The sequence below is a fragment of the Dendrobates tinctorius genome, unplaced genomic scaffold, assembly GCF_039654945.1.
Source record: "Dendrobates tinctorius isolate UK_male_01 unplaced genomic scaffold, ASM3965494v1 ptg000003l, whole genome shotgun sequence".
NCBI lineage: Eukaryota > Metazoa > Chordata > Amphibia > Anura > Dendrobatidae > Dendrobates > Dendrobates tinctorius.
This window is the reverse complement of record NW_027361671.1, coordinates 94,073,231-94,089,330: the sequence shown is the minus strand read 5'-3', so window position 1 is coordinate 94,089,330 and position 16,100 is coordinate 94,073,231. Positions and strand designations below refer to the sequence as shown.

The window sequence follows — 16,100 nt, the reverse complement described above, 5'->3', positions numbered from 1 at the left end:
CAAACATAAAAACCGCCATAAATAGTAAATCAAACCCCCCGTTATCACCCCCTTAGTTAGGGAAAAATAATAAAGCTAAAAGAAAATGTATTTATTTCCATTTTCCCGTTAGGGTTAGGGCTAGGGCTAGGGTTAGGGCTCAGATTAGGGTTAGGAGTGTGTTGGGGTTAGGGTTGGAGTTATAATTGGGGGGTTTCCACTGTTTGGGCACATCAGGTGCTCTCCAAAGGCAACATGGCGTCTGATCTCAATTCCAGCAAATTCTGCGTTGAAAAAGTCAAATGGTGCTTCTTCCGTTCCAAGCTCTGCCATGCGACCAAACAGTGTTTTACCCCCACATATGGGGTATCAGCCTACTCCAATTTCTCCTGTTACCCTTAGGAAAATAGAAAATTGGGGGCAAAAATATCATTTTTGCGGAAAAAAATGATTTTTTTATTTTCACGCCCAGGCGTTATAAACTTATGTGAAGCACTTGGGGGTTCAAAGTGCTCACCACACATCTAGATAAGTTCTGTGGGGGGGTCTAGTTTCCAAAATGGGGTCACTTGTGGGGAGTTTCAATAGTTTAGGTACATCAGGGGCTCTCCAAACGCACATGACACCCGCAGACCAATCCATCAAAGTCTGCATTCCAAAACGTCACTACTTCCCTTCTGAGCCCTGACGTGTGCCCATACAGTAGTTTTCTCCCACATATGAGGTATCAGCGTACTCAGGACAAATTAGACAACAACTTTTGGGGTCCAATTTCTCCTGTTACCCTTGGGAAAATAAAAAAAATGGGGACTAAAAGATGATGTTTGTTGAAAAAATACGATATTTTTATTTTCACGCCCGGTCGTTATAAACTTCTATGAAGCCCTTGGGGGTTCAAAGTGCTCACCACACATCTAGATAAGTTCCTCAGGGGGTCTAGTTTCCAAAATGGGGTCATTTCATAGAATCATAGAATCGTAGAGTTGGAAGGGACCTCCTGGGCCATCTGGTCCAACCCCCTGCTCAAAGCAGGATTCGCTAAATCATCCCAGTTAGATGTCTGTCCAGCCTCTGTTTGAAGACTTCCATTGAAGGAGAACTCACCACTTCTCGTGGCAGCCTGTTCCACTCATTGATCACTCTAACTGTCAAAAAGTTTTTTCTAATATCTAATCTGTGTCTCCTCCCATTCAGCTTCATCCCATTGCTTCTAGTCTTTCCTTGTGCAAATGAGAATAAAGTTGATCCTTCTACAATGTGACAGCCCTTTAGATATTTGTAGACAGCTATTAAGTCTCCTCTCAGTCTTCTCTTTTGCAAACTAAACATTCCCAAATCCTGCAACCTTTCCTCATAAGACAGGGTTTGCAGACCGGTCACCATTCTGGTCGCTCTTTTCTGAACTTGCTCCAGTTTGTTGATGTCTTTTTTAAAATGTGGTGCCCAAAATTGGACACAATATTCCAGATGAGGTCTGACCAAAGAGGAGTAGAGGGAAATAATTACTTCACGTGATCTAGACTGTATGCTTCTGTTAATACATCCTAGAATTGCATTTGCCTTTTTTGCTGCTGCATCACACTGTTGACTCATATTCAGTCTGTGATCTATTAGTATACCCAAGTCTTTTTCACATGTGCTGTCACTTAGCCCTATTCCTCCCATTCTATATATACTTTTTTCATTTTTATTGCCCAGATGTAGTACTTTGCATTTCTCCCTGTTAAAAACCATTCTGTTAGTTGCTGCCCACTTCTCCAGTTTATTTAAATCTTTTTGAATCCTCTCTCTCTCTTCTCTAGTATTAGCTATCCCTCCTAGCTTTGTGTCATCAGCAAATTTAATCAGTTTACCCTCAATTCCTTCATCTAAATCGTTGATAAAGATGTTGAACAATACAGGGCCCAGGACTTGTGGGGGGTTTCCACTGTTTAGGTACATTAGGGGCTCTCCAAAGGCAACATGACACCTGCAGACCATTCCATCAAAGTCTGCATTCCAAAACGTCACTACTTCCCTTCCGAGCCCCGACGTGTCCCCATACAGTAGTTTTCTCCCACATATGGGGTGTCAGCGTACTCAGGACAAATTGGACAACAACTTTTGGGGTCCAATTTCTCCTGTTACCCTTTTGAAAATAAAAAAAATAAAAAAAATGGGGACTAAGAGATGATGTTTGTGGAAAAAATACGATTTTTTTTATTTTCACGCCCGGGCGTTATAAACTTCTGTGAAGCACTGGGGGGTTCAAAGTGCTCACCGCACATCTAGATAAGTTCCTTGGGGGGGTCTAGTTTCCAAAATGGTGTCATTTGTGGGGGGTTTCTACTGTATTGGTACATCAGGGGCTTTCCAAACGCGACATGGTGTCCGATCTCAATTCCAGCCAAAAACTTCAAATGGCGCTGCTTCCCTTCCGAGCTCTGCTATGCGCCCAAATAGTCATTTACACCCACATATGGGGTATCAGCGTACTCAGGACAAATTGCACAATAACTTTTAGGGTCCTGTTACCCTTGGAAAAATAAGAATTGAGGGTGAAAAGATCATTTTTGTGGAAAAAATATGATTTTTTAATTGTACCGCTGTACGTTATAAACTTCTGTGAAGCCCTTGTGGGTTCAAAGTTCTCACCACATACCTAGAAAAGTTCCTTGGGGGGTCTATTTTCCAAATCATGTTAAGACCTGAGGCGTCGAAACGCGTTGTTCTGCAGTCATCCGACTAGTATGCTGTACCTGCTGGAATTTTAATATGCATTGGCACAATAAAATGGATTTTTAATTTTCCATTTCTCACACTGGAATTTCTCTTTTTTCTTTTTCATCATTAGGATGAGCATGTATTTAGGATATCACGCTTAGAAATATGATCCTACAGAGATCCCAACTTAAATGCCTGAACAAATGTAACTATGAATACAAGTAACACACATGCATTTCTTGAAAAATTTATAACATATACAGTTGTGCTCAAAAGTTTACATACCCCGGCATAATTTTTGCTTCCGTGGCCTTTTTTCAGAGAATATGAATAACACCAAAACTTTTTCTCCACTCATGGTTAGTGGTTGGGTGAAGCCATTGATTGTTAAACTACTGTGTTTTCTCTTTTTAAATCATAATGACAACCCAAAACATCAAAATGACCCTGATCAAAATTTCACATACCCCATTTCTTAATACTGTGTATTGTCCCTTCTAACATCATTGATGACAGCTTGAAGTCTATTGTGGTAGTTGTGGATGAGGTTCTTTATTTTCTCAGATGGTAAAGCTGCCCACTCTTCTTGGCAAAAAGCCTCCAGTTCCTGTAAATTCCTGAGCTGTCTAGCATGATCTGCGTGCTTCAGATCTCCCCAGCATGGCTCAATGAGTTTAAGGTCAGGAGACTGAAATGACCACTCCAGAACCTTCACTTTGTTCTGCTGTAGCCAATAACAGGTCGACTTGGCCTTGTGTTTTGGATCGTTGTCATGTTGGAACGTCTAAGTACATCCCATTTGTTGTCTTTTGCTCAATATTACATTTAATTGCGTTCCCCACTGGTCAGTGGTACATTCAGTCTATATGCAACATACAGAGAGATGAAGTAAAACATTTTCAGTATTTTGCATAATTGCACCAATTACTCCTCAATCAGATGTGTTGTAGTGGTTAGGAGGTGTTATCATAGCAGTCTGGGTAAGCGGAGAAGAAAAGGAAATCAGTGGTGTCTAATGCTAGTGCATTTCCATTCTATTTGTGAAAATATCGCAATTTTGGCGAAAAACTTGAAGAAAAAAATAACAATTTTCAAACTTTCAATCTGAATATCCTTAAACCAGTTACTTGTCCTACAAAATAATTATTAAATAACATTTCCCATATGTGTACTTTACATCTGTTTCATTTTTCAAACGTCATTTTATTTTGTTAGGATGCTATAGGGGTTAAAAGTTTATTAACAATTTCTAATTTTTTCAACAAATTTACAAAACCTGTTTCTTTAGGGAACTATTCAGATTTCAATGGACTTTGAGGGGCCTATATATTGGAAACTTCCCTAAAATGATACTATTTTAAAAACTGCACAACTTAAATACTTAAAAACTGTTGGCAGGATTTTTTTTTTTAACCCTTCATCCTTTTGCAAGATGCAAAACCAAAAAGTGAACCTCACAGCTTGTTACCCACTGTCTTTCGAATGCAGCTATACCCCACATGTAGTAAAAAAAAGTTCTGTTTGGACAAACAGCAGGGCTCGGAACGGAATTAGCACCATTTGAATTGTGGAACGCAAATAGGCTGAAATAGAAAGAGGGCAACATGTCACATTTACAGGGCCTCCAAGATGCATAAACAGCAAAAACCCCCCACAAGTGACCCCATTTTGGAAACTACACCCCTCAAGGATTTTATCCAGTGGTGTAGTGATAATTTTGAACCTAAAAGTACTACACAAAATTTGATAACATTAGGTCATCATATTGAATTTGTCGTCATGTCCTTGTTACTCAAGTTTGCATTGGGTGCTTAGGCATGCACCGAATATCGCAGGTGCTCTGACATGCTCAGGTACCCAACCCTCAGTTTTTGCGGGTGTTACACAACCAAAAAACATGCAGAGATTGCCTGTGTATGCCAAGAAGTCCCCGCATGTTTGTTTGTTTGTTTTTTTGGCCTAATATCCGCAAAATATGCAGTGTGGAGACTAGAGCACCCATGATATTCGGTGCATGCCCTAGCACCCAATGCAAACTCGAGTAGCGAGCACTTGTTCTCTTCACTAGTCATATCGTCATCATTTATTATTTTTTTCAAACTTTTGAAAAAAAAACCTAACCCTAAGCCCAACCCTAACAGCAAAGAATGACAGAAGTAAATAGTATTAAAAAAAATGCATCCTGACTAAGGGGATGATTTACTAATTATTGGCTTTTGATCACTGTGATAGGGTCTATCACAATGATCAAGTCGGGAACCAATAGGAAAAGTCCCTGCTGTAGCCGAGTGTCGGACTGTAGATCTGGATGGGTGCAATGCGAATGCGTCCGCCATTTTTTTTTTCATGAAGATGAGGCGGAGGGCCAGGGGATGGATCACAATGGCCGGAGGATGGAACAGAGGAAGCGGGGAATGGCGAAGATAACGGGGGGTTGGGGACATAATTTCTCTCTCCTCTGACATGTACATCATGTCAGAAGAGAGATAAATGATTTTAAAAGCGGGCACACTTTTTTTTACGTGATCGCCGTTATTCATTGAATAATGGCATTCACGTGATTGGGGATTGGAAAATCCTGCCCTGATCGCGCTTTACAGGGTCTCGGCTACTCCCGGTAGCTGAAACTCTGGAGATTTTTGGACTCTGGGGGACACTATACCCTTCTTACCGATCGCCGTTTTGATGAGGGAATTGGGCCCCTTAATGGCCGCCGTTTTAATGCGTATCAGGGGACGTAAAGGGGTTAAGGATGGGGCTGCTACTTATGGGCCAGTGCTGTGTGAGATTCTGCAGATATTGTAAGTTATTTGTTCCATTTCATGGATGGTTAAACTTTTTTCCATGTGCTTGGTATTTGGATTGATACAATTTTCTTTTACTCTGTCTTGTTTTAGAAAAATTACTGTACTAATCACTGTGCTGCTTTTCATACTCAAATAATGAAAAGCAGCAACACGAGAAATCGGCACAAAAACCTTGTTTCCCTCTCTCTGTTTTGTCTTTTTTTTCATATATTTTTATCAGACGCTGAAAGCGCTTCTGTTCAGCTGAATGCCCCGCTGCTTTTTGAGTGTTTACTACAAGAGATTTCAGATGAAGGGGCCTTGGGAGCTCAGAAAGACCGGGCCAGTTTTAAGGAATTGGCATCCTAAACTGTACTAGTGGCCTTGGAGGGGGGGACCTGCTTGCTTAGTTAGCTAGCTCGCCAAATTTCTCTCTCGAAAAACAGTAGAGCAAAGAGATGGCAGGGATCCTTTTCAGGCTTAATCACACTTCAGTCCTCACACCCAACAAACTTGCATCCTTTTCCATTTACAAGGCTTTTCTTCTCTTCCTCCCGGGTGGTTATCCGTGGCAGCATTTTGCAAAGCAGTCTAGTATCTATCAGTGTGAAGTAATCGGCTTATAGTGTATATGTTAAGGGTTAACATGCAGAGACAGGTATGACAGTTTCCTCAAGGCAAAATAAACCTACTGAGATGGGAGCATCCTGACTTGCTGTAATGTAATGACAATGTTCCTCCGCCATCTGTCTATACATAATGACTGCAAATGTTTTGGAATAATTGTTTTTCTTCTGATGCATTAACTTTACCTCCTTGGCGGGTTCACTTTACTGAAGGGCAGCGGAGTTTATTACAGATATGGAACTTTTGAAACAACACTTCACCAGAGGAACGATGTTTGACATTGAGCTTGTGTTTGCGTTAACAAATCCCCTTCATTTCTAAGGTTTTTTTTGAGGAATAGACTTTCTGTAACATGGGTAATAAAATGACCAAGGATGGCCCCACATGTTCCCAGGATTGTTGGGGGAACGTCATCACCCCAGCAAGTAGATAGTCCTCACCGGCACCACTGAGACCATATAACAGCTTCTTACTATATTTTCAAGGTCTTACGGTCATATGTGCAAACTGTAGCGGTGCTCAGCAAACATCATTGATCATCAATCCGTTACGTGACTCGCAGCACTCATTCCTTTTTTATTGTGCGTTATTCCAAGTTGCATACCGAGAAGGCCGGACAGGTGACACTCCTGCAGGCCACCGCCATCTTGTACAAACACACACTTTCTCAAGGTCCCCTCTTATTCCTCTAAAATCTTCCTCTAAAATCTTCCTCTATGCATTTCTTTTGTCTGTATTGAGTGGTAATCATCATCCTAAACCACTTAATTAAAGGTGGACATTTCAATGGCTTTTTAAATATAATTTGGTGTTGGTCTCATTTTGGAACTGTTTTTTCTTTTTTCTCTTTGCCCCTTCGTTCCAGAGTTATATCCCTCATAATAATGGTACGGATTTTCCCTACAACTATCTGAGCGTGCACCACAGAATTTCTCCGAGGGCGTTTTCATTTTCTTCCTGAACGCTGGCTAGTCTAAGGGCTCATACTCACTTGCGAGAGACTCGCATGCTTCTCGTGCGAGTCTCACATGAAAACCTGGCACTGCCACCGACACTTGGACCGGAGAGTGCCGCTGCATAGAAATACATGTAGCCACACGCTCCGGTCCGAGTGCCGGCGGCAGTGCCAGGTTTTCATACGAGAGACTCACACAAGAATTGTGCGAGTCTCTTGCAAGTGATTATGAGCCCTTAACGTGGCTGTGCCTACAGAGAAGTCCTTGGCAGATGCCTAGTTCTTTGAAGGTAAATTGTCATTTTTAAAGGGCCTGTCACACTAAGCGATATCGCTAGCAATATCGCTATAACGTCACTGGTTTTTGTGACGTTATAGCGATATTGCTAGCGACATCGCTATGTCTGATACTTACCTCCGACCGCTCCCCCGCTGGTTATCGCTGATCGCACGAGAACGTCCTGGACCGTTTCTCGTCGTCAGCTTCCTGCTGGGGCTTCCTGCTGTGACGAAGAGCGACGCGTGGACACGGGCGGGAGGATGTCAGGATCGCCTCGTCTGACATATAAGTAGCGACCCCCGACCCCTGCTATGTCGCTGGTGAGATCTGCCTGTGTGGCAGCTCACTAGCGACCACCTAGAGATGCACCAGCGATCCTGACCGCGTCATATCGCTGGTCGGGATCGCTGGTGCATCGCTAAGTGTGACAGTACCTTAACACTAAGGAGTTTAACTTTTGAACGGAGGGGCGCAAAATAAAAACTCTTCCAGAATCCTTGGAGCCGCACCGATGAGAGGAGATGTTCAGTTTTAAATAAAAAAAAAAATTCAGTGAAGGGTCCTCTTTAAGATAGAAAATTAAAGACTTCTGTCGTTACTTTTAGGGAACTCTCAAGGATAAATTTGGAAAAGAAAAAGTGGAGTAATTTCCTAAAACCATATTCGGGGTTCTCCTTCCGCAATATGAGAACTATCATCGCTTCAGTGTTATGATCAACCATTACATTTTCTCTTTGTGCCATAATTCACTGTGTGATGCCCCTTGTAGTGCCTGAAGTGTATGTGACTTCTGTCTTGAGCCATGTAATACACACCAAGGCCTTGCGTTAACCATAACTTTAGTCTATCCAGTTTTTTTAAAGGTTGTTGTCCTTGACTAACATATTAATCATTATCAGATCAGATTGGTGGGAATCCCACCAGTCAACTTTTTTATGCGCCTTCGCTGGCCACATTACTGGTTCCCCCCATGGACAATAATAGGCAAGTGTAGCCTAAGAAATGGCATCCCTCACTGGCCAACCTACCTATAGAACCGAACTAGCAATTCGTAGCAAAAAAAAAAGAAAGAATAGTGAAAATAGAAATCTATTATTTGCGTTATTATGCCTTTTTGTTATCTTTTAGTTACATTATTGTTTCTAGGCACAGCAGCTCTCATTGTAATTCTCCCTCTTTCATTTCTTCTTAGTTTATTGTAGAAATATACAAGAGAAAGTGCTTGAGGGATGAAGGATGCTGGCAGGTGGACAAGATGGGGAGCTACAGGGCCCCAAAGTATAGCGTGCTGATAAGGATTGGCTGACCGCAGTTTGCGGGCTAGACATAGCCTAGTTTTATTAGGAATGTGGCCACATCCAGCTCATAAAAAGTTCACAAACCAATTCTTTACGCGTAACATCAGTAATATTGCTATTAATATGCTCCTGGTGCTTTTTTAATCCAGATTGGTTTATATTTCTTTTCTGAAAAAAATCTTTTATATTAAAAATACACAAAGGCTTATTTACAGGATATTAGATTTGTGGGGGATGAAATCATTGTTGTTTCTCATGAAGCCTTACATGAACCTCCAAGCGTCTCAGGAAGCTGGTAAATCTGACAGGATGCCAGTGGCTCTTTATACTCTTCACGCGAAATCTCAGCGGTGCCATGAACTAAAATGCTGAGGAGGGTTTTATTAGCGACTTCATACAGCTGAGCCTGGCTCCGCGCGGCCCTTTCTCGGTCGCTCCCTGCCAATTCTCCTGCATTAAGTTATAACCAACATGCATCAAGGTTTTGCTGGTTAACTCTCCTACTCCAGCTTCTCGGAAAGATTAGGTAATGGTTACAATGTCCATTCCCTCTGGGACTTTATTGCCTTGATTGAAAATCCATAATATGTAAAGAGCAAAAAAAAAAAAGTTTTCTTATTCCTCCCTGACTCTTCTGCTTTAAATCTTGGTATGTCCTAATTCATATGGTGCAGTTCGGCATACATTCACAGGAGGCACATTCTTCTGTCCAGCAGAAATGACCACTCATGGTCAGAAGCCTGCTGAAGGAATTGTGCTATTGTGAATTTACAACCAAAGTTGGAAGTCTTTTGGCTGGAAAATCGCTGCTGGACTCATTTTTTTTGTCTAATTGAAGTATTTTTTTCTTGCATTTTTGCCACAATTATGTTCCATATTTTTTTTACCCCAGAAAAACAGTATATGCTAGGTCAGACCCGGGCAAACTGTGGCCTGCAGTCCACATTTGGCTTCGGCTGTTACTGTCTGTCACATGGGCCGGATTAATTAATGGCTTTCCTTCTTGATGATTAGGTCTAGAAATGTGATTGTTCATACTATGGTCAAGAGACCTCAGTCCTATTTCGTCAGCATAGGAGCGCGTTATTCTGTAGACACAAGCTGCAGATCTACAGTACAGACCAAAACTTTGGACACACCTTCTCATTCAAAGCGTTTTCTTTATTTTCATGACTATGAAAATTGTAGATTCACTCTGAAGGCATCAAAACTATGAATTATATAATTAACAAAAAAGCGTGAAACAACTGAAAATGTGTCTTATATTCTAGGTTCTTCAAAGTAGCCACCTTTTGCTTTGATTACTGCTTTGCACTCTCTTGGCATTCTCTTGATGAGCTTCAAGAGGTAGTCACCGGAAATGGTTTTCACTTCACAGGTGTGCCCTGTCAGGTTTAATAAGTGGGATTTCTTGCCTTTTAAATGGGGTTGGGACCATCAGTTGTGTTGTGCAGAAGTCTGGTGGATACACAGCTGGTGTTTCAGTGTACTAGACCATTCTATATCCATAGAATACCACAATTATTATTACAGTGGTCATTATTCGACGCGTTTCGAAGTTTGACAGAACTCCTTAGGAAAAAACCTGAGGAAGGAGTTCTGTGAAACTTCGAAACGCGTCAAATAAAGACCACTGTAATAATAATTGTTCACAGTGATTCACAGCGCGGATTGTCTTACCACTTTTTTTCCTATCCTGCATCTTCTACGTTGGTCCCTCGTGGATCTGTGGTTTCTGCAGCAGCGAATCCTCCATGCTTATTACAAGCTCCATCTGGTGAGTGTATTATTTTTAAATTGATATACTTACACTGGATAATGCACCATTGCGCTATTTCTCTTCAATAGTATCCCTAGATAATGTGCCTGGACTTTCCCTGCACTTTAAGGTTTGACAGTTTGTGGATCTTGTGATTGACTTGTACCTTGACCTTGTTTTTTTCTGTTGTTCCCCCTGTTGCGACCTGGCGCTGTTTGACTGCACTTTGATTTATTACCTGGCATCTGACTTTGGCTTTTGTTTTCTGCTTCTGTCTTTGTCCTGTCACTACTATTTCCAGACTAGCTACACTTCTTTTGCTTTGGTTTGGTTACACTTTGGTTTGCTCATCCAGCCAGCAGCCCCTCTCTGGAAGGAATCCAGTAGATCTCGTCGTAAGAGCAGATCTGTGTCCAGGGGTGAATCGGTGAGGGCCAAATTTCCTCTGGCATCTGCCAGATGGAGTGGCTAGAGCTAAGTCTGTCTGAGGTAGCCTCTTTGAGCCTACAGCCTCGGACAGACATTACAGAACCCCTTAAGGATGCATGCCTGTTAGACCAATAAACCTGGCTTTCCTCGTCAGTACTGCTGGTGCACTTTATGATCTGTTCCATGACCCCACTATTTTTCCAAGCTAACCTTGACTTACTATGGTTCTTTACTTAGAGATTTTGAAGAATTACTAAATGAATGTTGTGACCGCATCAAAACCAAGTGAGCCTAGCCTATGAAGCATTTAGGAAACGTTCACAGTGCTCTAATTTGACTGTATTTGACACACATTAGCAGTCTTTTAGAATCTGCATAAAATTGATTGAGGGTTTATGTAAGAATGCCTTTCTGATGGCAACTATAAAGGTACTGTCACACTTAGCGATGTACCAGCGATATGACGCGGTCAGGATCGCTGGTGCATCGCCAGCGACATCGCTGGGGTCGGGGGTCGCTACTTACCTGTCAGACAAGGCGATCCTGACGTCCTCCCGCCCGCGTCCACGCGTCACTCGTCGTCACAGCAGGAAGCCCAGCAGGAAGCTGACGACCATAAACGGCCCAGGACGTTCTCGCGCGATCAGCGATAACCAGCGGGGGAGTATCACACACAGCGATATCGCTATAACATCACAAAAGCCAGTGACGTTATAGCGATATTGCTAGCGATATCGCTTAGTGTGACAGGCCCTTAAGTCACCAGAGTCTGAAGGCCAAATCTGACATCTATTATCTACAGATTGAGTGTTGCTAAATCATTTAATCTCTTTATGTCTCATGGATTAGAAAGAAGGTTGAACACTCTTTGGAACAAGATCAGTTCTAAAACTTGAATTATTTATCATTGCTATTTGATAAAAATAAGCCAAGTATTTTTTTTTCCATGCCTCATCCTTTTCATTCTCTATAGGTAAGCAAATCTTGGAGGGTTCTTGCTGAAGACGAGATGTTGTGGTACCGTGTGTGCCAACGGGAAGGACACCTGACTGACAGACAGGTTACAGCATGCTCGTCTTGGAAGGGAGCTCTGAAAGAAAGACGCACTCGGGAGAGCATGCTGAGGACGAACTGGAAGGTACCTCGCCCCTGTCTGTGTGCACCATTCTGTAACAACATTACACGCTCAAAACAAATCTCTTGCAGAGCTGAATTGCTAACCCTGCTGATATCACCGGAGTAAATAACTACTTTGTTGTTATCTACATTTTCATTCACTTCATGGAGATTGTTTTAGCACTTAAAGGAAATATTTCCAAATTCACGGAAAGTTAGTATGGGTGTGAATGAATGCTTCGAAATTGGTGCGAAAAGCACAATTGCCATTAAATATTTAGCTTTTTCAGACCTTAGTATGAATTTGCAATCTCCTGCTGTAAGATATAATGAAAGGATATCTGCATGCTTGAATGTAATGGATCAACCTATGGTGAACCTGCTGTATACTCATTACGGTTATCGGCGGGATCAGCAGACAGTCTAATGTGTATGGGGGGCCTCCCCACTCTTACCCGACAAATGATGTTGGGAGAAAGAAGGTTCCTGCACATCAAATTCCTAATAGTCAATCCTTTCGTTCTCTTGGAGATAAGCAAGAGAAGTCTGTCAGCGGCTGTCATTGAGAACATGGGAACAGTCATCAGAGCTGAACATTCCTGTGTATGGGAGGCTTTAGGAGTGATAGATGTAGGCTAAATGATTGTTTACGGGGGGCTTTATATGTCAGCAATATGTTAGTGGCTTCACTGAGATTGACTACTCTGATGACAGGCTCGGACTGGCCCACAGGGGAACCGGAGAATTTCCCGGTAGGACCCCCGCTATCTTATATGAGCAGTACTTAGCACAAGACACTTGGCTCACTATGTACAGGCAACGTAAGCATCTCATCCGTCATTTAACAAATCCAGTTTATTGTTGTATCAATTTGTGAAGGCGGGTAATGCAATTTTTTTTATCAACTTTTTAAAACTTGAAGCAAAGTCAGATACTGAATTGCTAACTCCCTTCCCCTGAGCACAGTAGAGATGACTGTTTATTTGGGGACTTTAAGGATTTTACAATTTTGCTTGTACACAGTGCCTTGGAGAGAACCGACACTTTTGACATTTTTGCCCTAAATCCTCTGAAACTAATTATACCCAAGGATCGTGCGCTGCGCTAGAGATTAAGGTATACGCGAAATACAGGTGCTGATGCGTCCATACTTGTGGACTGGTGACATCCAAGCCCAGGTATATAGCACTCAATGTACAGAATATGGATGTTAGATTATGGTTCAACAACAGATATGTCCACCCTTAACTTTTCTTGTGTGAGCGCTCGTTCATGTCACCAGCCGTCTGCGTTTTCAGGAGTAGTTGTGTGCATTCTGCTTATATTCCATTCTGCTCCTTTTAATAAAACATTGAGAAAAGTGGTTCAATGTCTAGTTGGCAAGTGACTGCAGCTATACAATTCGCATACTGGTGGTCTCGTGACTGCACTCGCTCAGTGAGTACTGGGGAATTGTTACTGTTCGTATTGCCATCCGGCAGTCTGCAGTCACATAGATTGACTACAGACTTATCTTCCCAGAGGGTGAAACCTTCTTAAATTATACAATAACAATTCGAAATAATCTTATGATACCAGAAAAAGGTATACCTAAAAAAAATAATGGACTCACAATGACCAAGAGAAATAATACAGTTTACTAAAGTGAAAAATAGAAATCAAATATTGCAAAATTACAAAATGCACAATATCTGAAAAGATATGTATTATACCTATTCTCCATACCTGGGAGAGCCTCCTGCTATATAGCAGTCCGAGATTGACCATGAGACCAGTCTTCCTACTGAAACCAGGTGTTATATCTCAGCTCAACCCTTTCTCTTACCTTAAATTGTATATCCCCATGAGCTGCATTGCATCCCTATGGGCGTAAAACTCCATACTGACCTACAGCTCCAAGTAATGTCATTAGTTGGACACCAGACCACATTTCTATCTGTGCCAGGTTCCTTATCTGTGAAACTGTAATGAGTCAGAAATGAAGCGTAGAAGCATTGACCAAACATTTATGGAAAATGTAAAAAGTTCACGCTACGGTGATATTTTATGAGGACTGTAGGGCACATATGTAAGTAGCAGCGTGCAATGGTGATTCAAACAATTGAAACAAAAGCCAACAACAGTGGTGGGTATACTCCAACAAAAAATGTAAATGTTTTAATAACTTGTCATGTGGCCTTAAGCATCAGTTAGAACAATGTTTCATGCTGTTCATAATTTACTTTATTGTCTGCTGAGGCATGGCATCCCACTCTTCTTGAAGGACAGTCCTCAAGTCATTGAGGTTCTGGGATACAGACAGTGACTGCACGGTGACTCAGCTGATCCCATAGAATTTTCTATGGGATTCGGGTTTAGAGAAAGTGCAGGCTACTCTATTTAAGATACCACATTCTCCAGCAGCCGTTCCCTATTGATGCCACATCTATGAGCTGGAGTATTGCTGTCCATGAATATGAAACTACGCCTGTGTTGTTCATGCAGGGGCACAATGATTGGAATAATGATTTCCAATTAGTGGAGGCTTGTCACTGTACCATTCACAAAGTGTAGGGCAGTTCTGTATTGACCAGACACACCTACTCATACCGTAACAATACCACCGCCACCAAAAAGACTCGTCTGATGACTAATAAGTCATGTCAGACTAACTTAATTTCCTTCTATGACGGTATCACTGATTTGGTGGATCAAGGAAATGCTGTAGATATAGTATATCTTGACTTCAGCAAAGCATTTGACAAAGTCTCTCATACAATCCTTATTGAAAAAATGACTAAGTATGGAATGGACAAGGCAACTGTTAGGTGGATTCATAGCTGGCTTAGTGATCGGATCCAAAGAGTGGTCGTAAATGGCTGCACATCCAGTTGGAAGAATGTCTCAAGTGGGGTACCACAGGGCTCTGTCCTGGGCCCTGTATTGTTCAACATCTTTATCAACGATTTAGATGAAGGAATTGAGGGTAAACTGATTAAATTTGCTGATGACACAAAGCTAGGAGGGATAGCTAATACTAGAGAAGAGAGAGGATTCAAAAAGATTTAAATAAACTGGAGAAGTGGGCAGCAACTAACAGAATGGTTTTTAACAGGGAGAAATGCAAAGTACTACATCTGGGTAATAAAAATGAAAAAAGCATATATAGAATGGGAGGAATAGGGCTAAGTGACAGCACATGTGAAAAAGACTTGGGTATACTAATAGATCACAGACTGAATATGAGTCAACAGTGTGATGCAGCAACAAAAAAGGCAAATGCAATTCTAGGATGTATTAACAGAAGCATACCGTCTAGATCACGTGAAGTCATTATTTCCCTCTACTCCTCTTTGGTCAGACCTCATCTGGAATATTGTGTCCAGTTTTGGGCACCACATTTTAAAAAAGACATCAACAAACTGGAGCAAGTTCAGAAAAGAGCAACCAGAATGGTGACCGGTCTGCAAACCCTGTCTTATGAGGAAAGGTTGCAGGATTTGGGAATGTTTAGTTTGCAAAAGAGAAGACTGAGAGGAGACTTAATAGCTGTCTACAAATATCTAAAGGGCTGTCACATTGTAGAAGGATCAACTTTATTCTCATTTGCACAAGGAAAGACTAGAAGCAATGGGATGAAACTGAATGGGAGGAGACACAGATTACATATTAGAAAAAACTTTTTGACAAAGTGATCAATGAGTGGAACAGGCTGCCACGAGAAGTGGTGAGTTCTCCTTCAATGGAAGTCTTCAAACAGAGGCTGGACAGACATCTAACTGGGATGATTTAGCGAATCCTGCTTTGAGCAGGGGGTTGGACCAGATGGCCCAGGAGGTCCCTTCCAACTCTACCATTCTATGATTCTAACAGTGGCTGATGCATAGCACTCTTCTTGACATCTCCAACCCATCATTTCTGCTGAGCATGAATCTCAGTGAACACCACTGAAGCCCACCGGTCATTTGTTCAGTGAAGATGCTCCCTAGCCCATGCAAGTCGATGACACCTGTACCTAGTGGTATGGTCAGGTACCCATGCAGGCCGTCTAGCATGCAGACCACGCTGAAGTAAATGGTTTCAAATGGTCTGACGTGACACTTGGGTGTCTCTCATCTTCTTTAAATGTGCCTGTAGTTGTGTTGCATTCATCATCCAGTTCCGAAAGCATTGGTCACAGTGAAGCAGT

At 41.9% G+C, this 16,100-nt stretch overlaps 1 protein-coding gene across 4 annotated transcripts in view; it reads left to right on the top strand.

Annotated features, from left to right (window-relative positions):
* The window catches only part of FBXW8 (F-box and WD repeat domain containing 8), a 235,416-nt gene that overhangs the window by 37,139 nt on the left and 182,177 nt on the right, over positions 1-16,100 (top strand). For 3 of the 4 annotated variants that reach the window (XR_012227014.1, XM_073560823.1, XM_073561008.1), the window contains exon 3: positions 11,790-11,954. The exons of the other annotated variant lie outside the window; for it this stretch is intronic. Coding sequence is in view for 2 of the 3 variants with exons in the window: in XM_073560823.1 (XP_073416924.1) it covers positions 11,790-11,954 (165 nt within the window). In the remaining variant the exon portion in view is untranslated. The remainder of the gene's footprint in view (positions 1-11,789; positions 11,955-16,100) is intronic. 4 annotated transcript variants of the gene reach the window in all.